Genomic DNA, 22,658 nt, shown 5'->3' on the forward strand with positions numbered 1-22,658 from the left:
TTAAAATGAAAATATTTCTGAAATAAAACAAAATGTGTATGAAGTAAAAAGCGATTGTATTTATTTTCATTTATTATTATTGTCCGCTGATTGAAAAATTACACTATAATTAATACAGCTGAAAAATAAATATTCATCTGATATATGTATACATTTATAACAACATTATCATTAATAATTAAAGGTGGGTACAAATATATAGTAATAGTATGTATGTATATGAAATATATTGACTCTTATTATAATATATTGTTAACATCATTTAATATTTTATATTTAATAATAATAATATATATAGAACAAGATGGGTATGCATACACGCACTTAAAATTAATTACAGTAAAATACATAATTATGCACGTTTCTCGTAAGACAATTAAGTTAGTTTGTATAAAATAGAAAAATAAATGCAAGAATAATTAAAAGGTGATTCTCATCAACGCGCGCGTATATATATTTTAATAATTTCTTGCACGATTCATTATGTATTATATATGTAAATACGTAAATATTCACTATACATATAGCATTCACGCTTGCATGTATATTATTATCACACTAAATAATACCCGTAATTATTTATTAATTCATCAACTGTATTTATTCTTACCAGTCTATAATAATGATGCATCAATTTTACACCTGTTTTTATAATTATTAAAATTATCATTTAAACATGCACTAATTCAATTAAAATCAACCGAAAAATATCATACTAAAATTATTAGGAATCAATATGAAAAATATTCTAAAATTAATTGAAAAAAAAAAAGACATTGTATTGAGTAAATTCATTCTTCTTTTAAAATCTTCCAATCGAATCTTTTATTCGCCGTGTTCATCGACGGGGGGCACGGAGGGGGCACCAGTTGCCACGGGGGTCCCCTCATAGCGGCCATACTGCAATAGGTGACTCCTCGCATCACCCGTCCGAGGCTTGCACCGTCTCGGGTGCCCAAGCCGGTCAATCCACGCCATGCCGTGTCCAGAGTGATAGCATGCCCGATGAACATGATGGATCCACCTGAACCGAACACATGACACGTCAATAAAATCAACAGCATTTATTTATAACAATTAATGAACGCCGCATACCGGTGGATTCAGTCTCTTGTAGAGCGTGCTTGAAGAAACGGCCGTTACGCTCGTAGAATTGATCGCAGTCCTCCAGACAATCGGCATCCTCGCACACTTCAATGAACGGAGACTCGCCGATTTTTAACAATGGTTCGTACCTTGAAAGTTGATACACTTGTTTTTAGATATAGGCAAGTAAGACAAACTGTAATTTAAAAGACAAACATACTCAGTATCAACATTCAAATCTGCCGACTGCAATTCTTTCATGGTCATCCACTTGGGTGGGCCCGTCGGATACCAGACCAGCCATTCGAAGAGCGACGGCTCCACTCTGATCTTCACTGACGCCGGAGCCTTAAGTCCTAAATCACAAAATAGAATGAGTAAAGGTGCAAACATGTATTTTTAGATTGATTAAAACGCTTGCACGCCCAATCTATGCCATCGCGATCCTTGGCAAAACTCATCCCCTGAAGTATTTTCGGCGATATTTTATCCTTATATTGACAGTGATTACCATATTTAAAGAAATGTAGAAGACACTTATCGAAATAATAAGATCGTACCAATTACGATAGTACGAATCTATTCATACTGTTACGTACGCCGCGGATTAAGCGAATAGAATCCCAGAGACTATGTGACCGTTCAAGGGTTATCTGTTATCGGATTAACTAAGTGCTTGCACTTACTTCCAGGATTATATCTGGACTCTAAGTGCATTTAGGCTAAACAATGACCGTTATTAGTCCTTTCTCAGAATCGGTACGGGGAGACCCAATGTCGTGGAAATACATATCCGAATACGTGACTATACAACAGGTAAACAGATTAGACGTCCTGAGAGATCTACCCTTTATAAGGCGGTACGTAGGCGATATCATGTCATTCTGGCCAGTGCGTGTATCTCCTTAATCATCAATAAATGCTGTCAAACGACTGTTGGCCTTTGACTTGGATCCTCCACCCACCCCTACGCAACAATACTATCCAGCAGTTCATATAAACGACAGTTTCTATTCATACTATTCAGCACCTCTCGGTTTAGGCACGTTCAGACAAGTGCAAGGCAAAATCGACTCATATACATTACAGAGCGCGACGATATGACGCAATATTGCTTGCGTCGTACCGCGAAGTCAATATTGTCGCATTATGACGTTTCCGAAAATATTCATATGCGCATGCACACTTTCGTTAGTATGCGTGCACTCGCTACTATGACGTCACGTCGTGCGTGAATATTTGCAGTGGCCGAAGAAAACCGGTTTTGCTTGATACGTTACGGTGACATGTGCTGCTGTGTAATATGAATAAATTTTGTTGGCCACTGCTGTTACGTCTACGCCACGTACACATTGCGGAACATAGCCAGCAGCATGGCTCGGTGGTTGGGCTTTGGCCTAGCACCGAGAGGCGCCGGGTTCGATCTCGTGAGTTGATCTCGATTGAAAATAATTTATTCTGAGTATATCTGTAATGCTGCTGGTCAGACTTGGATATTTGTGACTCCAGGTCGAGCGTTTCCTATCAGAGTTTGACAATTTTTCTGATTTCATTATTGAAACGGTTCCTCAATTAAATTGGCTAAAAACCTTCCTACCTACTATGTCACCACTATTTGAGTATGATTAATGTACAATAAAATGTATGTACAACTCATATATGTCTCGTTAATTTCGAGTTTTCACTGTCTCGTAATTCAGCGACTTATGTAATAAAAATGCTGTAAAATTTGTAACTAACCAGGAAGGTGCATTGGGCCTTTCTGTTATATATGTATATAATAAAATAAAATAAAATATGAATTTACCAAAGGATACTTTCTGTACTACTTGTTACGTGCAATTGCTGGCACGTACTTTGCTAGTTTGAATAGACCTTAAACAATGACATGAAGACACACCTATTACAGCTGGTCTACTAGGCGTGCTGTGCCGTACTTTTGAATGTGTTCTTATCATATAAATAAAGACGGCAATCTGTGTGTGTGTGTGTGTGTGTGTGTGTGTGTGTCCTAACTCTCGCCGAACATAATGAAAGAATCGATAAAAATCGATAAATTAATTTTTCAACAAGACGACTTTGCCGCGACTCGAACCGATCACCCCAAATAACCTGAATATGGGTCTAAATTGAGCTAATGGTCTCGGACATCACGCCAAATCCAATTTTTCATTTCACCTTTTTTTTTTAAACATTAATTGAAATATTCCATCTCGCCATATAAAAATACGTAATTTTAATAATTTCATTTAGCGAGGTTTTGAACCATTTTTTTATGTATTTATTTTCAATTAAATTATAATTATAATTTAAATTATTTATATTTTGACGATATTCGAGAAAAAAATTGATTTCATTCACCGCGGGCGCCGGGAATCGAACCTCGGACCCTCCGATCCAAACGCAATGGCCCTCACGAGCTCGCGTCGCACGCCATATCCTCGCCCAGAATACGTGTTGTAAATACACATCATATGTATATGCACGTAATTTGTTATGTGTAATAATAATATTCAACGTTACGAGGACAATGACCGTTTGTGTATAATCGGAAAATATTACATTTTGTTAACGTTAACTTTAAGAAATGAAAATTATTACAAATAAAGAATTGAAAACTATCTACGAGAGTCTACGAAAATAACGGTTCCGGTTCCGGATTTTTTTTTTAGTTTTATACGGGTATATAATAATTTTATACCCATGCGATGATATTTCATCGGGCTATTCACTAGTTATATATAACATACAATAATAAATATTCATACCATCGAGAACGGATTGAGCAGTTTGGACGCATCTGAAAGATGGCGAGGCGTATATGTATGACAGGGTTACGCCAGCACTACGGAGACCCTCGCCGACCAATTGAGCTTGGAGCCGACCGAGCATCGTCAGAGGTCCGTCTTGAGTGTAAGTGGGGCTTCCACCGATGCTGAAGAATGATTATAATCAGTATGTGTGTCGATACTCTATAATATACGTAGATATTTCTGGGATTCTACCGTTTGGGAAGCGTCGCCGGCATGTTCATGTCTTTCCTGATGTAGTTGTCGTCCTCGTCGAAACAATACGGCACCCAAGAACCGAACGTAAAGTCAACTCGCTCTCCGTGACGCATTATGTAAATGTTACGAGTGGGTCCTTGATCGTCTTGCTAAAATACAAAAAAGCAATTAAGGATTCTGTTCAATTTGAAGGCAATAGACGATGTGTTGATTGTTGGCTTACTATTGTTTCGTTCGATGAAACTTCGCTCGATGAGATCAAATTCAAAGTATCTGAAGTAAAAACGGTATGTGTTAAATATACATATGTATTGTTTTAATAATAAACCTTTTTGAAGTTCAATTAGGAACTGATTAAAATAAAATTAATAACCCGTGTCTGAAAGTAGAGAAGTTTTCGAAAGTAGTTTTACAGCCTCTTTCATGAGATCTTTAGTGACGGGATCCCAATTCTTGGAAACCTTTTCGGGAGTCTTCTCAACAGGTTCGGTGCTGCCCGAATCCATTATAGCACTATCGACGTCAGTATTACTGACCAAATGACAGAGCGATTCATTCGACGACGTAGCCTTTGATGAACACTTGTTGTCCAACAGCACTGGAAGAGTAAAATCGAACAAAACATTAATAATTCATAAGAATTTCGATTCACCGATAAGACAAACGAAGCGAATACTAACGATTTTGGCCACCGAGTGGGACGGCTCGGTGTAAAGTCCACGCGTCAGACTCGGCCGTCCTTTCCGTGTACACAGCAGGCAAATAACCAGTCATACCTGAACAAAACGCTGATGAGTAATGAATGCGTACACATGGGACAATATAAAGTAAACGTACGAAGTTTAACCTGTCAGCCAAGATATTCCTTGTACCCAACCGTCCGGAGAATTTTTCAAAGCGCTCTCCTCGATGTAAATATAATCACCGAGACGCAGTTCGAGTTCATCACTTTCGACCGAATTGTACACGTGTTTCACTTTGTGCACCTGAAAATGTATTCACGTAAGTCGAAATGAAGTAAAAAACGCATATGGCATCGGAAATGCGCATACGTACGTGATGAGTCGCTAGTCGAGGATCTCTGGAGTACAGTCGCAACTCCCACAGAGCTTTTTCCAACGGCACCAAGCTCTCCGCCAAATTCTTCAATGGCTTGTAGACGTTCGAAGTGAACTGGTACGCCAATGTTACGTGCAATGATTTAACGTGAGGTTCGAGACAAATGGCTGTAAGTGAAAATGGTGTATTTAAATTTATATTTATACTATTATAATATGTTCCAACTGTCGAATTTCAATTAAAAATAATATTTTTTTTTTAGAAATGTTGACGTTTAATCGGTCAGTGTACTGAAAATAGTCATTATAAAACGACCACTTTACTTTGACAGTGAAGGACAAATAAATTTACACCAACTTAAATAAACAAATCGGACAGTGTACAATTATAGCCCACTTAATTTAAATTCACAGAATCTCAAAGTCAATTGGTCGTTGAATTTTAATGGCGATCCTCAAAATAAGTAATTCCTATTTAGTAAAATTATGGCAATGCTACAACTTTAAGGGTGAAAACACACTGAGTGGAACGCAGGGCCAGCTCAAAGGTGCAGCAGACTAGGCACTTGCCTAGGGCGCCTGGCAGCTTCTTTTTTTGATTATTAAATTGAAAAAATTAAAAAAAATAATTTGGCTTTCTTTGAACTTATAAAACATTCCATATACAGGAGTAACAACACTGATTGTAAAATATTATATTTTACGAGGAACGCAGGAAGTTGACCGTCAAATATCAACGACTCACGAATAAAACTTGTAAAACAGTAAACTGTCGTCGGTACAAATGGTAATTTGGAATTGTATTTTATATAAAATACCGCTGAAACATATGTATGTATACATATATACATATATATCAGGGGTGGATTTGCTTCACGAAATTAAATATCTCAGGCAATCATATTCTAAGAAGAAATGGCAGTCTAAAAAATTCTTCAATTCATTGTTGAATATAAATGAATGTCTTCATTACCGAATTTATTCATAGATAGCCACACTGTGACCGTTTCACAGTGAGGGTCCCCGAAACCGAATTGGGGTGAAGTTGCAAACAAGTTTCTCCTACATTTCTTCAAATATAGGATTCACCATTATCGATCACTGTCAAGCAAGGATAAATACAAGGATAAAATATCACCGAAAACACTCCAGGGGGTGATGTATGTGGGCAAGGGGTGCTGCATTTTTTTCGCATGTTTAAAAGTATCTAAAAAAAAAAAACCACGTACAACTTACCACTCAGTGTGTTTTCGCCCTAAGAGATGTAATACAACTGAAGAAAAGCTATATGAATGTGTCATAAATTTACCGAAAGCAAACAATTTGTACAACAGACTTATCTGTAAAAAAAAAGACAAAGCCCCTCAAAAGAACAAACAAATTTGATGCACCTTTTGTACCTTTATATTATATAATATATTTCAATTGCATAAAATCAAACCTCAACCAAACAGTGCGTAAACAATTTGATACCACCAATAAATCACATTGCCTTAAAGCCTTTATGGAATATTTCCCGATACGAATGTAAATACAATGATATATTTCAGACTTACTTACTGCTTGTTCGATTTAAACTGACCGAATAGACGTACCTATTTAAAAAATAAATAAACATATTATATACAAAATGAAAAAAAAAACAAACAAAAGAAGGCAAAGCAAGGACAATAAAGCGAAAACCATTCTACGACACAACAATGTTATGTTTCTTACAAGGCTGTGGTGGCTCCTGAGGAACGGCGCACCAAGGAAAGCAAGTTGCCAGAGCGTCCAACTGTTCGTAAGTATCCACAGTAAGACCGACTGATCCAGAGGAAAATTAAAACAATCAATACAACTATGATAAGTATACACGCTTTGTACAAATTTCGATCATTCATCGAGGACTAATTTGCGTCTACTCCATTTGACCGAAACGGATTTTTTTTCAATTTCTCGTCTGCTTGAACAGAAGTTTACATATATATACATATACTTTTTTACTTTATCTGTGCAAGTAAGTAGTAACAATAGATGAAGTTTTGTGATCATGCGAAAATTCGAACTTGAAATTTTGACTGATTCGGACTCGTTTTCATGATCTAGTAAAAATGTGTGTGAGTGTGTGTCTGTGTATTTTGAGGATTTTTTGAATACTTTGGGCCTACAAGGATGTTTTGTATTTGTAGTTGTTTCTTACATATTTATTGAAACTGCAAGGCATTCCTTATGCTATATATTTTTTTATTTGATATTTTCACTTTATCTGTTATTATTAAATGCTGTTTTTTATGTTTATGTATGGATGTATTTATGTTTATGTTCAAATGTATTTTTTTTATGTATAATTGATGGGTGTATTATTTTCGTTGTGTATTGATTTGTGTTTAATTGTTATTTTGTTTTTTTTTTGTGTTATGTTTTTGACCATTGTGGCGCTTTAGGAATTCCTGTTATGCCACAATGGTCTGTTTAGAATAAAATAAATAAATAAATAAATACCGTTCGTCCTATCGAACTGAAACTAATCGATAGGACATCATTTTTTTCCAAACCTCCTTTACGTTTCACTTACGATCACAATTCAGGAAAAGATTTGCCTCTTATCCGATCGTTTTCATACTTTGCCATATTGCTCATTTTGGTCATCAATATAAGTAAATGGATCTTCCGCCATTACGATTGATATAAAATATCGTTTAAGGCACGTTTGAAGTTTGCAAATTTTAAATCTGGGCGACGTCTATGTAGTCTTTAGTTTTATACATAGATGGCGGTAGTAAAATAAAATAATTATTGGTATTTTTTTTTCAAAATAATAATTAAATATCTTAATATTATATACAAAACTAAAAAAGAGGTTTGTTTTTAACCGCTTAGACGCCCAGCCGACGCGCTGAGCGTATAATAGATACGGCTGTTTGCGCCTTAAGGCGCTTTGGGCAGTTAAGCGGTTGAAAAACTTTTTTATTTCAAATTTTCAAGTTCCGGAAATGATACCTCCCCTTATAGGTGCCTTTTTGTTTTTTAAGTTCTTGGATTAAATTATCTTTCAAACTATTCAACGAATCAGACTAAAGTTTTTTTTACTTGTAATAGGAATTATAAATTTCCACAGCCCCTGCTATTCAATTATACTATATATTTTTAATAGTTAACGTTTATCTCGTCAAATAAGTATTTCCCAGTGTTTAACAATTTTTCTATGTGTTGTTTATCCCTAATACCAAGCAGACGAGAAGTTTCGAAATTCCGAGTTTCGGTCAAACGCGAATCTTTTTTTTTATTTATTTATTATTCCTCTTATAAGTGAGCCATGATTAGTGTATTACATAATTAGAAAACACCTTGTTATTGTTAATACATGATATCATAAAGCTGATACTATTTATTAATTATCAGTTGAAATGTTCAGAGTCCAATGGTTTTTTTTTTTTTGTTTAAAAGCATGTATTATACATTGTCTTATAAATTTCAGCCTTTTTTTGTTACTATCAATATATGTAGCTTTTCTCATAAATTTTTGCTCGACGAATATATACGTATTTGAACAACCTATAAACTATATCTTGTTCGATTCCTTTCTTGTCTCAACAATGATATTTTCATGATCACTGTTTATTTTTACATTACCGTTAAATTAAATTAACTAAGAGTTTATCAGTACTTTTCACTATTATATTCTTAGTCAGTTAATATATGTATATGTTACAGTCGAAGTATATTTTCAGTTCAGTAATATATTCCAACTGGCGTTTTAGCTCATTCATATTCGAATACAATTAAACTAGTAAATTATATATCTACAAGCGCAAATACACTTTCAACAATGTGCGCCAGTTGTAATATAACAGTTGAATTTTTGCAGATGTGAAGTTTTTACGAATGCTTTAGAATTCAATAATGTGTTGATATTTGCCGGATATTACGAATAAAGTTAATCGTATTACGATTACTCTAAGAATGTGTTCAAAACAAAAATATGACTTTCCAACTCAATTTATTAATCGAAGGACTTTTTCACGAAAACCTTACCTCTCCATTTAACCTGGTATCAACTTATAATTGAACTGTATTTTCAATTGTAATATATTTTGACCAATTGGAATGCAATTCAACACATGAATCAACTTACGTGGGTTAAACGGAATATATTCCAATTAGTCAAAATATATTACAACTGAAAAAACACTTCAACTATAGCGGTAGTTGGAAAATATTCTAACTAGTCAAAATGACTTCTAGAAGATACACTTCAACTGTGACATATAGATAAGTGAATAATCTGCGAAAAAAACAAGTAAATTCAATTAGAAAATTGAAATGAAACAAGAAGGGAAACGAAAATTTAATACAGGATTCTTGTAGAAGAACTTACTGTACTACAAAACTATTCAGTTTTAAACTAATTACACGTCAATAAGCGTTCGTATTTTTTCAAATTCGCGTTCGGTGAGCAAAAATCTACAATAGAAGTCACACTTCCGCAGAATCATTATGGTATCTATAATACAAACTTATGATTTGAACTTACTAGATGAAGACACTTGTTTAACGTACTGCACTGCGATACTTTTTAAAAACTCGGCGTGGTCTTCGGACACGAACAAACCCATAAAATTCGGACTCGTGTACATCTCGAGAGCGAGAAAGTCTTCGGACGGCTGACCGACGGTTTCGATAACCTGTTTAAGAACTTTCGACAGTTGCAGTGAGCATTCGTCCGGAGCCTATGACGAAAAATACACATCATCAAATGAAGAATACCACTACATACAACTAGCATACGATTAAAATGTTAGTTAGCAATCTATATTACGCGCTTTTATGAACATGCATGCGAAGGGTGTCTCCGTTACGAACCTTGAAGAACGAAACCAAGGTAATGTGGGGCGTGAAATTGTGCGCTCCATTCCATCCAAAGTGCTCTTTGGACTTCATCCAATACTCTTGCAACTGCTCCTGCAGCGGTCCAGTCGGACAGGCGTACAGTATGTACTCCCTGGGGATGTCTTCGTCCAGTGATGCATCGCTCACGTGGGTCAGCAACCAGTCGGAAGCCAATTGAACGCTCTTATTACCGGTCGCCGCTAAAGCCTTTATACTGAAAAAACACGACAAACTCTCGGTTATCAGATGGGTTTATTGTTTTATTTTTGATACTTGACTTTGAAAGTTTGTTCTGAATGTCAATTGGGAACAATCGATAAAAAAAAATTGTCAGAGGCCTTGAAATGATTTAATTTACCGACTGTCAATAGCAGCTAAACGAATTCTTTTGACTCTCGTTTGAGAATGGTAATATATGTATGTATGTATACAGTATCTTTGTTTTTCGATCTTGGATTATGTTTAGAATATATTATTTCTAAGATAACAATACCTGTTTGCGAGTAAGAATGGCGTGGCGATGAAATAAAAGTCCGATTTTTTTTTTATAATTTTATTGATATGATCTGGGTTTTATCTAAGTATCCAAACTCTTCAAATCTTCTGATAATGTTGCTCTATTATACAATGCATTTATCAGAAGTCGTAGAAGTGGAATTTATAAGTACTGTGTGAGGTTCTTTTTATAAAAAGTGTTCAAGAAAATTAGCACAAAACTGCAGGCTCAGGTTTTGTTTCGCTTTTTAGAACAATCAAAATTATGTAAATATCCTCACTATCTATACGATCAATTTCGGATCCGTCTTTTATATTCAAGCTTTTAAATAATTCAATAAATAACAAGATCCGTTTTCATTGTCCGGTTGGACCCATAATATTTAAATTTACACAGATCCTGCTTTTCATTTGAAATTCAGAATTCCCGTTCACATTTTGACCTATTTCTTTTAAAAGTTCAGATCATCATTACAGATATCAACTAGGTTTTCTCCTTTCTTATCTCTCTAGCATCATATTGATTCATACTTCCATCATACTGATGATTTCAATATTGTTTTATTTTTATATATAAATTTTTGTATGTTGAACAGTATTACTGGAGACACGTATTTTGGGCATTTTGCTATTAATCATTGATTGATACTAAATTCGTAAACTAAGCGAATAGATGCTGAAATAACAAACAAAAGTGAAATTTGCATATAATTAATAGACAATTTAGAAGGGTCTTCCTATCCCTTTGCCCATTTATTATGTGAAGAAATTGAGGGGATAAAACAGAGCTTGCAGTTTACCATAGACGGTGTTTTTCCTGTCGAAACCAAGCAACTGCTTTTGTCTACTACTGTAAATAAAAAAAGACAGTTGGAGCTGTGTATCCAAAAAGCTGCTCAAAAAAGCGTCTTAAAACTAGACTCGCACTCAAGACTAAATGAGACAAATCTGTTCCTCCAAACATTGAGTAAACTATTCAATCCATCTGTGGCAGGTACAGTATCTAATATTAATGTTAAAGAAACAGTTTTGTTTTTTAGAAACCTGCCATTGTTTAATGTATTAACAGAGGCTCAATGTTTGGAAGGATGTCAACACTTTTTTAGATAATTAATATAGAGAATATAAAAAGTGAATCCACGCCGGATATATTGCTATTATCGATGGTAACAAAAATGAAATATGAAGAGTTTGGTTATGCAACTCTAAAATCTATTTGGTGTCCCGTCAATAGTGTGGATACTGAAAGGTATTTTAGTAAAAGGTAAAATTGACAAAAATAGATGCCCCCACATACGTGTCTCTAAGTATTACTAATTATATATTTTTTTATATTATAATATCGAAAAAATAATAGCGTCTGAATTGATTGATTGATTCCAATGAAAATTAATTCAGAAGGATTTACGCTCACTAAAATCTTTGTTGTTGACAATAATTCAACATTCTGCAAGCTCTTTGTTACAATTGTATTGTTACAAAGTCAAATCCACTTAATTTATTATGATTTGAATTACTGTAGCAAATTTAACATAAAATTACATTGTAGTTTTTTATTACAATGAATATGAAAAGCTCATTGTAATTTAATTTTTGTGTAACGTGAGGCATATTGTATATAATGGTAATTATTACTCAAAATCTTCCAATAGCAATATATTATACATACATATATGGAACTTGTGTATCTTCCTCATTTGAGAGGGCAAAGTGCAGGTTACAAAGGTAAATTATAAACTATCAGTGGCAGATTTACCCACAGTTGGGAGAGGTTCACCTCAGAGTCCATAATTGGATTGGGGCCCCAATCCAATATTTTTGATGAAATTTTATAAATTTTCTATATTAGTTCAATAAGACATCGCGAAAGTTGAATCACTATTTGAAGAAAAAAAAGCGCTCTTTTATACAAAAGCGTTCATTATTTTACTAAGTGCATCACATTTCTGTTAAGCTCCATATTTGCACTTATTGGCCAGAGCTTATCTATAGAAGAAATTCAGCATCCTCGCCTTGAATTTGGTGTGCAAATGACGTTTTACGTTTATTGTTTCTTAAAATATCACAGACGATAATTTAAATCAATTAATTAATCAGTTTATGTACGCACGTACGCATTTCCGAAAATGCATCGAGCAAGATTTTTCTCTTTATTTGGTAACTGACATAAAAATTTTAGTCTGTAAACGATGATTTCAAATCGTTAGTGTAAATTGCACACGCTAGCCTCCACCTTTTCGTGGTCTACGCTGAATAGATTTATTAAGACAAAAAAGAGTTGGATCATATTTTATGCACGATATATAAAATACAAAATAAAAAATATCTTGAAAAATCATTGTGCAATGTGTGGGAGACGGTAGGTTTGGAAACGAGCCTTTTATATTTCCCCACAAATTTGTAACACATCAGGCCTCTAACAAAGTAAATCCGCAATTCTTAATTATGAAATTATTGTTGGAACTATTTTACCATTTTCATAATAATAGCTAATATCGTCTAAATATTTATAAGGGTTTGGTGATTATTCCGCAAAAAAGCGATCTCGCGCACGTCACTAAAACCTCGATCACGGAACATTTGGCACCCAAAAACTCCATCACGCGAAATATTGCACTAACGAGAAACCGCGTGCTAGATAATCCGTATGCGCGATTTTTATTGCAGCGATTTTCGTGCGCGCGATCGCAATTTGCGCAATAATCCGTTTACCATGTTTTAGTTTTGTTCCACGAATTCAGATATTTTTATTAGAAACTAGTGGTTTTACCCGGCTTCGCTCGGTATTCGTAATATTAACAAACAGCTTAAACTTGGCTAATCTTACAGTAAACATTTTATTAAATTTATTTAAAAATTCATTTGTTTTTTTAATAAATTTAACGTCACGGATTTTACGAACCAAAACTTATGTACACACATACATACGAAGTCTCTTTCGAAATTATATATATTAGACTGGTGTTTTTACCCGGCTTCGCTCGGTATTTGTAATATAAAACGGCTTAAACATAACCAATATAATAGTAAAAACATTTTATCAAATTTATTTGAATATTCATTTGTTCGATGACGTCACGGATTTACGAACCAATAAAGGTCTGTTCATACTTAACAGCACTGCACGGCTTCAGCACTGCACGACTTCGTTTCAAATATGTCATTTTATTACATTTCTATTCATATCTACCTACACGTCGCGGTCACGTCACGTCCACAGCACTTTGGCCGAGTGCAAGGCAAAATCGGCTTACTTATACATTACAGGCCATGACGATACGGCGCAATATTGCTTACGTCGTATTGTCGAGTACTTACAATATGAATGCATACACGTGCATTCGTAGCTACGCGTCAGAATACAAGTCAGCAAAAATGTTTCGGCGTTTATCGAACGAAAAATTATGTATAATCGCGTTGTTGTTGAAAGAAGAAGCTCAAGAAGGCAATAAAAAAGCACGGAGGCGTTTTGATGTGCATCCCATGTTAAAAAATAGAAAAACCGAAGGAGAGTTTTGGACACTGTATAAGGAGCTTGTGGATGATGGACAAAAAAATTTAAAACATTTCCGTATGAACCGATACCAATTTGAAACAATACTGGATAAAATAAAAACACAAATCACCAAAAAATCTACAAAATTTAAGGAAACATTGTCAAAAAGTCATTGTCAGAGCCAAAACCATGTCGAAAGATTGAACAACTGTCAACTGTCACTATCGATAATTGGTCCAAAACAGCAAAACGGGAGACTCATGGCATGTAATTCGCCAAAAAGACGGATACGATACGTTGACGGATGTTGCTGTAAGGTATGAACAGGAAATGTCGGGTACTGCTGTAAGCCTGCCGTGGCGTAAACGTGACGGTCGATATGAACATACCCATACAAAATGTACCGAAGAATACTTTTTGTACGGCCGGATACCTTTTGAAGTCGGTATGTGCCGACTAGGTATGAACAGACCTTAATAGTTACATACATACGTAGTCTTTTGAAATTATATATTAGAGAAGATATTGTCACCACTATTGAACTATTTCTACTCGGACTTGGAAACATATTATGAAAGATTAGATAAGGATGCACCTTTACAAAAAAAAAAAAAAAAAAAGTGTATAGATGCACCCGTGGGACATTATAATCTCAAAGCCGACGATAACATGACAACACCAAATTATGGAATTGCTCTGTGTAATGCTACAGTTGATAAGCGCGAAACAGTTTAATTCAAAATAATAATTGATGAGAAAAAAAAAAAAAAAAAACAATTGAAATTCGATTAAAAGCTGTGAAGTGTAAACAATAATAGTTTGTAAATGGCGGTTGGGGAGGACGCGTCTCGAGGGGTGAGAAATGTGTGTTTATGAATGGTACAGGGTGTATGTGTGTGGGTGCGGGTGCGAGTGCAAGAGAGGAATACTGACGCGCGATGCCTTGGAAAGCCCATCTGCAGAAGAACTTGCAGCGGGGTGGTGGGCGGCTTCCCTATGGCCCCCGCCGCCGCGCTGCCATTGCCATTGCCATTGCCATTGCCATTTCCGAGGCCGGATCGTCTCGGCGGCGCCCACATTCTCCTGCACCCGAAACCGAAGCCGGACGCCGACTGACTGAGCACCCGCTTGCCGACTCCGAGGCTCGCTCTGCCGACAAACATTCTTCCTCCGTCCCTCTCCCCTTTCCCTTCAACCCCCGCGCCCACACCCACACCCCTGGCGATATTTCGACGCGGAAGCCTGTTCGCACCCGCTCTTTTCCTCTCCCTCTCCGTCGCTGGCCGTTGCGCAATTCGATCCGAAAGCTCAATTGTGCAAAACCATACGTATACGCAGAGTGCTTTCAAAAGCGCTATAGAACAGGTGGTCGAGTGAAAGGTTTCGACCGTTTCCCGGCCTATCGAAATTCAGTTGAGTTTGAAAGAGGATCGTTTATTTGCGTTCAATTGGTACAATGGTTACTCATTGGCCCCCTACATCATGGGGATCTAATAATGAGTAAAGCATCGTTTAGAGCTTTCGAAAAGTTCACGGAATGCTTTGTGAAGCTGTGTTCCCCTGGATGCTACTACTCCACTTAATTGCAAAAGCATTTATGTGTTGATTTATTATTATTATTTTTTTTTTATATTATATTCTGTGAATGTGTGTGTGTGTGAGTGTGCGTTTGCTTTTTAGGTGAGTGTATGTATTTGTGGTTTATGTGTGTGTGTGTGTGTGTATGTGTGTGTGTGTACTTGCGTGCTTATGCACGCATAATCATGCGTACATGTATGTTTACTTGAGGTGTGCGTGCATTCGCACGGCACATCTCAGGTTTTGTTTCCTACCGCATGCGCGCTTTGTGTGTTCATGCGTTGTTGTTAATTTTGTACTTGGTTATGTACAGTGTGGTTTTTTTATAGAACAGTGATGTGCGGTTGTTCTTGTGCGATATTCATGAACAACCGTCTCGTTCTCCGACGAAAGGGTCTCTTGGACTGTATTCGTCGGGGGGGTGGTGGCCTCATGTTGAGGGCTTTAAGGGTCAAATTCCGTGACCTTTAAAGCGGGCTTAGAAAATGGTTATTGTACGTACGAAGAGGTTTCTTCGGAGAAGTGATCTGTATGAACTCCAGAGGCTCACTCTGCCGGTGGAGGTTGCTGCGTTGCTTTATAAACGTTTTGGGTTGAAGTGTGTCGTGTGCACATCTTTTGTTCTTGGTACTCGCGCTGCCCTAGTTATGCTGCGAGCGTGGTTTTTATGGGTTCAGTGTGTTCTTCCTTTGTTTCTCAGACACGTGTATAGAAACACGTGTCGACCTTTTTACGAGGCGAGCGTGTGCCATGCGTTAATGACTTTCCTGGATATGTGTCGCAGTGACCTGATGAGATCATTTCAGTTGTACTATATGCCTACAGCGCCAATAGAACGCTAACTACTACCGTTCTCCCGTCACCTTTCTTGCGATTCGCGGAAAGACTCGACTAAACTCGATGGTAATATTGTTATAACTAGTCACCGGAGCCTGAGGGGGCCGTGTATTGTTCAAAGGTTGGAAATGCATTGTTAAAGGTTTGCCGAACAATGGATAGCACTGTGACTATCCTACCCCTAGTTATAACAAAGCGATCGAAAGAATGCAGGAAATAGTCTAAGAAATAGCAGAATGTAAGAATAGCCTTGTAAAAAAAACAAACTACATATGTATGTAGATGTCTCTCTTAAATTTAAAGAATTTTTGTAATTTTTCTTTCCGATAACTTTTCTATACTTTTGTTTTCTTTTAGTTATTATATTTTTATTTTATCTTATTTCGTATTTTTTTCATGTTTACTTTTTTTTTTCTTTCTCATTATTGTTATGAATGTTTTTGTTTTTATTTTGTTATATATATATGTAAGTCAAATCCCGTGGGCCTATTGGCTTTGCCACCTTTCCCATGTGACATTAACTATTTTCTCGAAAATCCCTAAAATCATTATCGAACCCTTGAATTAATAACGATGATCTATAAATATCCTGTTCTTTCTGTTAAAGTGCAATGTTGACCTTATTCCATTTATTAAGTGTGAGATTTCAAAGATTTAAAAATTCAAGAAACTTATAATTGTACATTTGAAAGTATAATGGTTTCGCAAGTGAATGTGTATTAACAAAATTATGATCGTATTTTATGATGTTTAAAACTGAAAGTACATATGTTCTCATATTGATCGTGAATTTGAATACCATCTCGTATCCGAATGTTTTTACAAGCTAATTACGATGAACGATTTTTCCCATCTATTTAGTAGACGATGAAAAAAATTTGAAAAGAGTTTGTAAGGTTCCGAAAATTTTCGTTTGTTCGGTCAATTAACTCAAAACTCAAAAGTATTAAAAGTAAAACATGCATAACGCTCCCTCGAACCAAGTACATAATTGAAACATAATATGTACGAACATATGTACATGTACATAGTTTGATGTACATACATATGTATGTATGTATATACAAATGGATATTTCAAAAACACATCGAATTCTTCTTAAATTTTAGATTATTTATTAAAAAAATAAAAATAAAATAGTCGAGGGGCGCCTTCGGCGCCACTCGCATCGAGGGCCCTTGGCACGTATTTAAATAAATAAATAAAATTCTTCGACAAATTCTTTAATGATAAATACCTCACCGTACAAAACACACAACTAATTAAAAAACGATTATGTGTAAAAAAAAAAAAAAACGACTGTCGAAGAGAGTGCTTTGTGCCGTAAATTATTTTTTTTTCGTTTTTGAACATTTTTTTCAGCACGAACAATAAAACCGTCTTTTTGTTTCAATTTCACTCACCTATAGCAGCGGCTCCCAAACTTTTTTGACTCGCGTACCTCTTGGCAGCCCGTTTCACTAAACTGAACCCCCCCACATTACAAAAATATTTGTATTTCACGTACGTATGTACATACAAAGTTTCAATTTTATGTGATATAATATAAATAAATTTCATTCGCAAAGATCATGCAAGCAAGGCAGGCTCAATAAGCTCTAAAATTTGTGGAAATAACTATAACTTTGTATTTCACTAATCTCTACTGGCATTTGCCCAAAAGTTAACTATTTTTTTTAATTGGCCTTTAAACTGTTCACTTCAGACTTCAATCAAGTTTTCCTTTTCCTCGATTGATTATTATGTAACTAACTAAAGTATTCTTCATCAAAATATTTGAAACCTATCAACATACAACCTCTGCACAAGTGAAAAGAATGGGAAATGAGACGGGAAAATGTAGTCAGTTTTTGTTAATCGACACGTTGAGTTTAACCAAAAATTAGTAAGAACTATACTATGTACATATCTGTCATTGTTGATTTATTTTTACCTACCCTACCCAGAAAAATTTTTCTCTGACCCTACCCTTTTACCACCAAGGGGCTACCCGGATTGGGAATCGCTGACCTATTGATGATGATGATTTTACCTATATTACAAATTGTAATACATATGTATGTATTACAATTTGATGTCAAAACAAAAGTGAAATCAATATAAAAAAAATACAACAGCAATAAATCAAAAAAATCTAAGCCCGAAAAAACTAATCAATAAAAGATTTCATTTAACTACCTCTATCGTTCTATTGCTTGTATTCGCCTTTGTAAAACAATTACTTGTATTATAATTCATTATGCTATTGTTGAATCACAATTATTCTAAAACTATTGCAAGTCAAACATTACAAATAAAATATTGAATTAAATTCATTATCAATGCATGCGATAATGCTCGATTGCGATTGCAATTTCTGCACATTCATTTAAAAAAAAAATTACAATACGTCATAATTTTGTTTGAACAATTGTTCAAACAAATTTATAACGTATTGTATTTTTTTTATGACCTAATAGTATTATTTAATTAAAAACTCGAGAAAGATAAGTGCACATATAAGCCCATTAAAATTTAAATTATAAAATTAATGCACACATTAATGCACTCGTAAATTTACTTAAGATGAAAAACTGATTGTATCATATTTTTAAATTATTCCAAAATCTTCTTGCGTAAAATTTTAATACCTTAAATGTAAAACAAAAATAAAAACGCTCAATAACAGTGATATAATATGAAAGTAAATAAAATAGATACTTTTCATTCCCTCGTGTATTAAATACAAATTTTGATTTATGGAATGTATGTAATCCACCTCACACAATACAGCGGTCGGACTACATGCCGTCTCGCTTGCACCAACACATTTCGCGTTACAACCGTATACACAACGAAAGCATTTAAATTGCAATTTCCGCTTGAGTTAGTACGTTTAGATAAAACAAAAAAATATTGAGATAGAAAACCAATCCTTATAAACGTGGTGAAATAAAAAAATTGTGAAATAAATGAAAAGTAGCACGGAAAAAAAATATTTTTTTGAGTTTTAAAATTCGCTAGACTGGTTGTTTTTCTATAATTATCAATAATCAGATAAGCAAGAAGAAGCCAAGACGTGATATCCACATTCTTCACAGCCAAGTTGTTAATTTAATTTCCACAATAAAAAAAAATATTTCAAGCCCTTAATGTACATAAAAACGAACATTTTTATTATAAAATATATTGACAAGACAAAATTACATACAATATATTAGTCCTATTTTACTTCTTTATTTTTCTTGATTTTGGGCTTTGGCGCTGATGGATTGGTCCCTTCATAAAATCTCTTCAGCAAATCCATTGCATTACTGGCCATTACATCGCCTTCCAATCTATAAAACTTATCGTTAACTTTTGACACATCAAATACTGTCTTTCCACCGAACCTATCATTCACACATCCGTATATTACTTCGGCAACACCGACATTGTTCAGAGCTTGTGCACACATGATGCAAGGCTCAACGGTGACCGTCACACGTATATCTTTAAAAATCGTCAACGGCTCAACATTATTATCATTACAATACTTGAGCACCTGATCAATGCAATTGATTTCAGCGTGACGAGTTGGGTTCCTGGTCTCGTTGACCGTATTACGACTTTCAGCAATTATTTCAGATCCGATGCTAAATATACATCCAACAGGAACTTCTTGCGCTTCTAAAGCCTCCCTTCCTTTACTCAAAGCCAAATCCATTAAATTATCACTATTCATTTTATAGGTGTATCAAATGATTTAAAAAATCTACCTATGAACTATGTAATAGTAAGTAATTAGTTCTGTAATATCTGATGAATTATTTAGTGAAATATTGAAGTAGATTTAATGATTCCATGTGTTTAATTGTCTTATTTTGCCAATCTGTATTATTTGTAGCTCTCGGACTCGGATGAGGTATCGAATATATCTGTAAATAAGTACAAGATTTATTCAATTTTATTTGATACATAGAATACATCCATTTAATCTTATTTAAATTTACCTCTATTGTATTATTATCGACTAACACTTTTTTAAGCTGCTTTTCAGCAAATTTTCCGATGCCGATAACAATCTTGGAATTTAAAATTCTAATGGTTTCTATCAGTGAAGTGTCACATAACCTATTTAAAGTATCGCTCTCTTGTTTCTGAAAGCAATAGAAATATTATATTCAAGTATTCACTACTCGTGAGTCTGAAGAAATGTTGTAATTGACAACCTTCAAATCAGTCGGCGTTACGTTTTTGCCGTTAATTGCAATAAATTGCAATGGACAATAATTAAAAACGAAACAGTTCTTAAAAAACGTTTCCGGAGTATCACACAATGTTTTAGCCAAATCCCAAAATCGTTTACCGCTCACCTGAAATAAGAGAATTATATGATACTTTCAAATCATCAGAATAAAACCGATACTAATAGCTATTGTTTCATAAACCTCTGATCTTTGGCAGTCGAAACCTAATACAAGTCTAGAGGAACATTCAACGTCTGGTTTTCCAACTTTGCCTTTTATATCTAACCAAGATTTAACAGCATTAATTTCACCAAATGGCACCTGTTGAAGACAATATCAGGTACAAGTATTAGTAAGCAAATTGATATATGAAACACGAAAATGAAACACTTACTCCAGTCTGTGACATTCCAAAAGGACCTGGATTCATACCAAGAAACAATATTTTCTTCTCGACATTGCCAAATTTTTCAATGTAATTTTTGAATGGATCAAAAGCATAAACAGTCGGATTGTAAATAAACTTTACAGGTTCTGAAAACTTCAGATCCTTCAAACCAGAATTTAATATGTCGGCAACGTGCAATAGCTGTGCACTAATTTTATCTGATGCACTCGGCGATTCAGCTGGCGTTTGACTGAAATAAGCAGATACAACTACCTCAGATTCTTCAAACAACTTTTTGGAATCGTTAGAAGGAGCGACATCTTCAGAATTTTCAGTTTGATTCGATTTTCTCTTTCTCGTTAATTTACTCATTTATACGCCAGACTTCAACTGTTTTAATTGAAAAAATTTGGATACCAAACTAAATAAAAAAATTTAAAAGACTTGATATATTTTCACACTAGGAACTTAAACGATTCAAGAAATTGCTCTGTCAGACTATGGAGAAGTTGGAGACATTCTGAATATTCCAGAGTTGATTCATTTGGAAAATCCAATGATATGATAAACGGAAAATCCAATGATAAGAAAAATACCAAAACACGTCCCAAACAGGTTATTTCCGCTAAACGTCAAAACAACACGTCTACCAAACAACAATCACTATTGATTGTCTCGCTAATTCGAAATTCCGTATATAGTTTGAAATATAGACTTTTAGTACTAGACTAGTAATTATTGATACGCGAATTAAAATAAAATTATATGTTATGTAGGAATATAGCACAACTTGTGCTATTACAAATCAAAACCAGTGATCTCATCATCGATCCTGTACAAACATGCATAACTCAAGGGCAACGTCCCCTTTGACCATTCCAGAAGAAAGAGTTCATCGCTCGATCGTAATACGAATGAAACCCAACAGTGATGTCATCAGGAAACTGTAACACGTGTCCTAAAAGTCGTTTACACGTGGCACACGACCGCATTCTTAAATGAACGACGTCCTGGCGCTGACCCCATAGCTATAAAACACGCGCCCCGAAAACAAATCAACACACGTGCCTCGAAAACAGGTCCTGGAAACGAAGACAAAGCATCTACACACGGCACGCTTCAAGCCAGAACGTATATAAAGCGACGCACCAGCTCCAGACACCAGAGTGAACCTCTGGAGTTCAACCAGCTCACTTCTCCGAAGCTCAACCTCTTCGTACATACAATAACCATTGTAGCAATTGAACAAAAATAAACGATCCTCTTACAAACACAAACGGTGTTTTCTTAGACCGGGACACGGTCAACCCATCTGTCCCGCGTACTAAATTGGTGACCACCGACTACTAAAGTTATATATAAATATAATGTAAGGTAATTTATAGGCATGCGCACGCACGTATTGATAGAAAAAATTGAGTGCGCGCATTACACACTCGTCGATCCAACCCGTTCACAATTATGAATGAATGTGTGATTGTGTGTGTTTTCGTGTATGTGTGTACGCTTCCGCGCAGCGCATTTTAAATCCCCATATTTCCACGCGTCCGCCACAAACATACCCACATACATCGCGTCCGTTTTTATAAGGCTCTTCTATTTTACACTTCGCTCATTGGTCCGATATATGGA

At 35.2% G+C, this 22,658-nt stretch overlaps 3 protein-coding genes and 1 long non-coding RNA gene across 6 annotated transcripts; 1 reads left to right on the forward strand and 3 right to left on the reverse strand.

Moving 5' to 3' along the window:
* Window positions 1–584: 584 nt before the first annotated feature.
* On the reverse strand, window positions 585–15,221 carry Epp (Ecdysteroid phosphate phosphatase). Its single transcript, XM_077444053.1, has 13 exons — window positions 14,949–15,221; window positions 9,998–10,238; window positions 9,669–9,864; window positions 5,151–5,320; window positions 4,942–5,080; window positions 4,775–4,870; window positions 4,468–4,692; window positions 4,318–4,367; window positions 4,092–4,243; window positions 3,855–4,021; window positions 1,307–1,442; window positions 1,096–1,235; window positions 585–1,024 (listed from the first exon to the last, which is right to left on the reverse strand). The coding sequence occupies exons 1-13, from the start codon at window positions 15,176–15,178 to the stop codon at window positions 792–794; spliced, it is 2,175 nt and encodes a 724-aa protein (XP_077300179.1). The 5' UTR covers window positions 15,179–15,221; the 3' UTR covers window positions 585–791.
* Window positions 4,785–10,582, forward strand: LOC143921037 (uncharacterized). The gene is made up of 3 exons (XR_013261386.1): window positions 4,785–5,322; window positions 5,416–6,935; window positions 9,672–10,582. It is a non-coding gene; the product is annotated as an uncharacterized LOC143921037 (long non-coding RNA).
* Window positions 15,222–19,134: 3,913 nt separating the features above from the next.
* On the reverse strand, window positions 19,135–21,711 carry Smug (Single-strand-selective monofunctional uracil-DNA glycosylase). Of its 3 annotated transcripts, none has more exons than XM_077444117.1 (6): window positions 21,033–21,705; window positions 20,840–20,959; window positions 20,621–20,764; window positions 20,402–20,548; window positions 20,168–20,326; window positions 19,552–20,093 (listed from the first exon to the last, which is right to left on the reverse strand). In XM_077444117.1, exons 1-5 carry the CDS (start codon window positions 21,396–21,398, stop codon window positions 20,216–20,218), a joined length of 888 nt encoding a protein of 295 aa, XP_077300243.1. In that variant the 5' UTR covers window positions 21,399–21,705; the 3' UTR covers window positions 19,552–20,093; window positions 20,168–20,215. The 3 variants fall into 3 exon arrangements, with proteins under 3 accessions (XP_077300242.1, XP_077300243.1, XP_077300244.1); XM_077444118.1 differs by having other exon boundaries at window positions 20,024–20,089; XM_077444116.1 differs by having other exon boundaries at window positions 19,135–20,326; window positions 21,033–21,711.
* LOC143921033 (tRNA-specific adenosine deaminase 2) lies at window positions 19,633–20,133 on the reverse strand. Its single transcript, XM_077444134.1, has one exon. It carries the CDS (start codon window positions 20,131–20,133, stop codon window positions 19,633–19,635), a length of 501 nt encoding a protein of 166 aa, XP_077300260.1.
* Window positions 21,712–22,658: the final 947 nt, after the last annotated feature.

This window comes from Arctopsyche grandis, chromosome 13, assembly GCF_051622035.1.
Source record: "Arctopsyche grandis isolate Sample6627 chromosome 13, ASM5162203v2, whole genome shotgun sequence".
Taxonomy (NCBI): domain Eukaryota; kingdom Metazoa; phylum Arthropoda; class Insecta; order Trichoptera; family Hydropsychidae; genus Arctopsyche; species Arctopsyche grandis.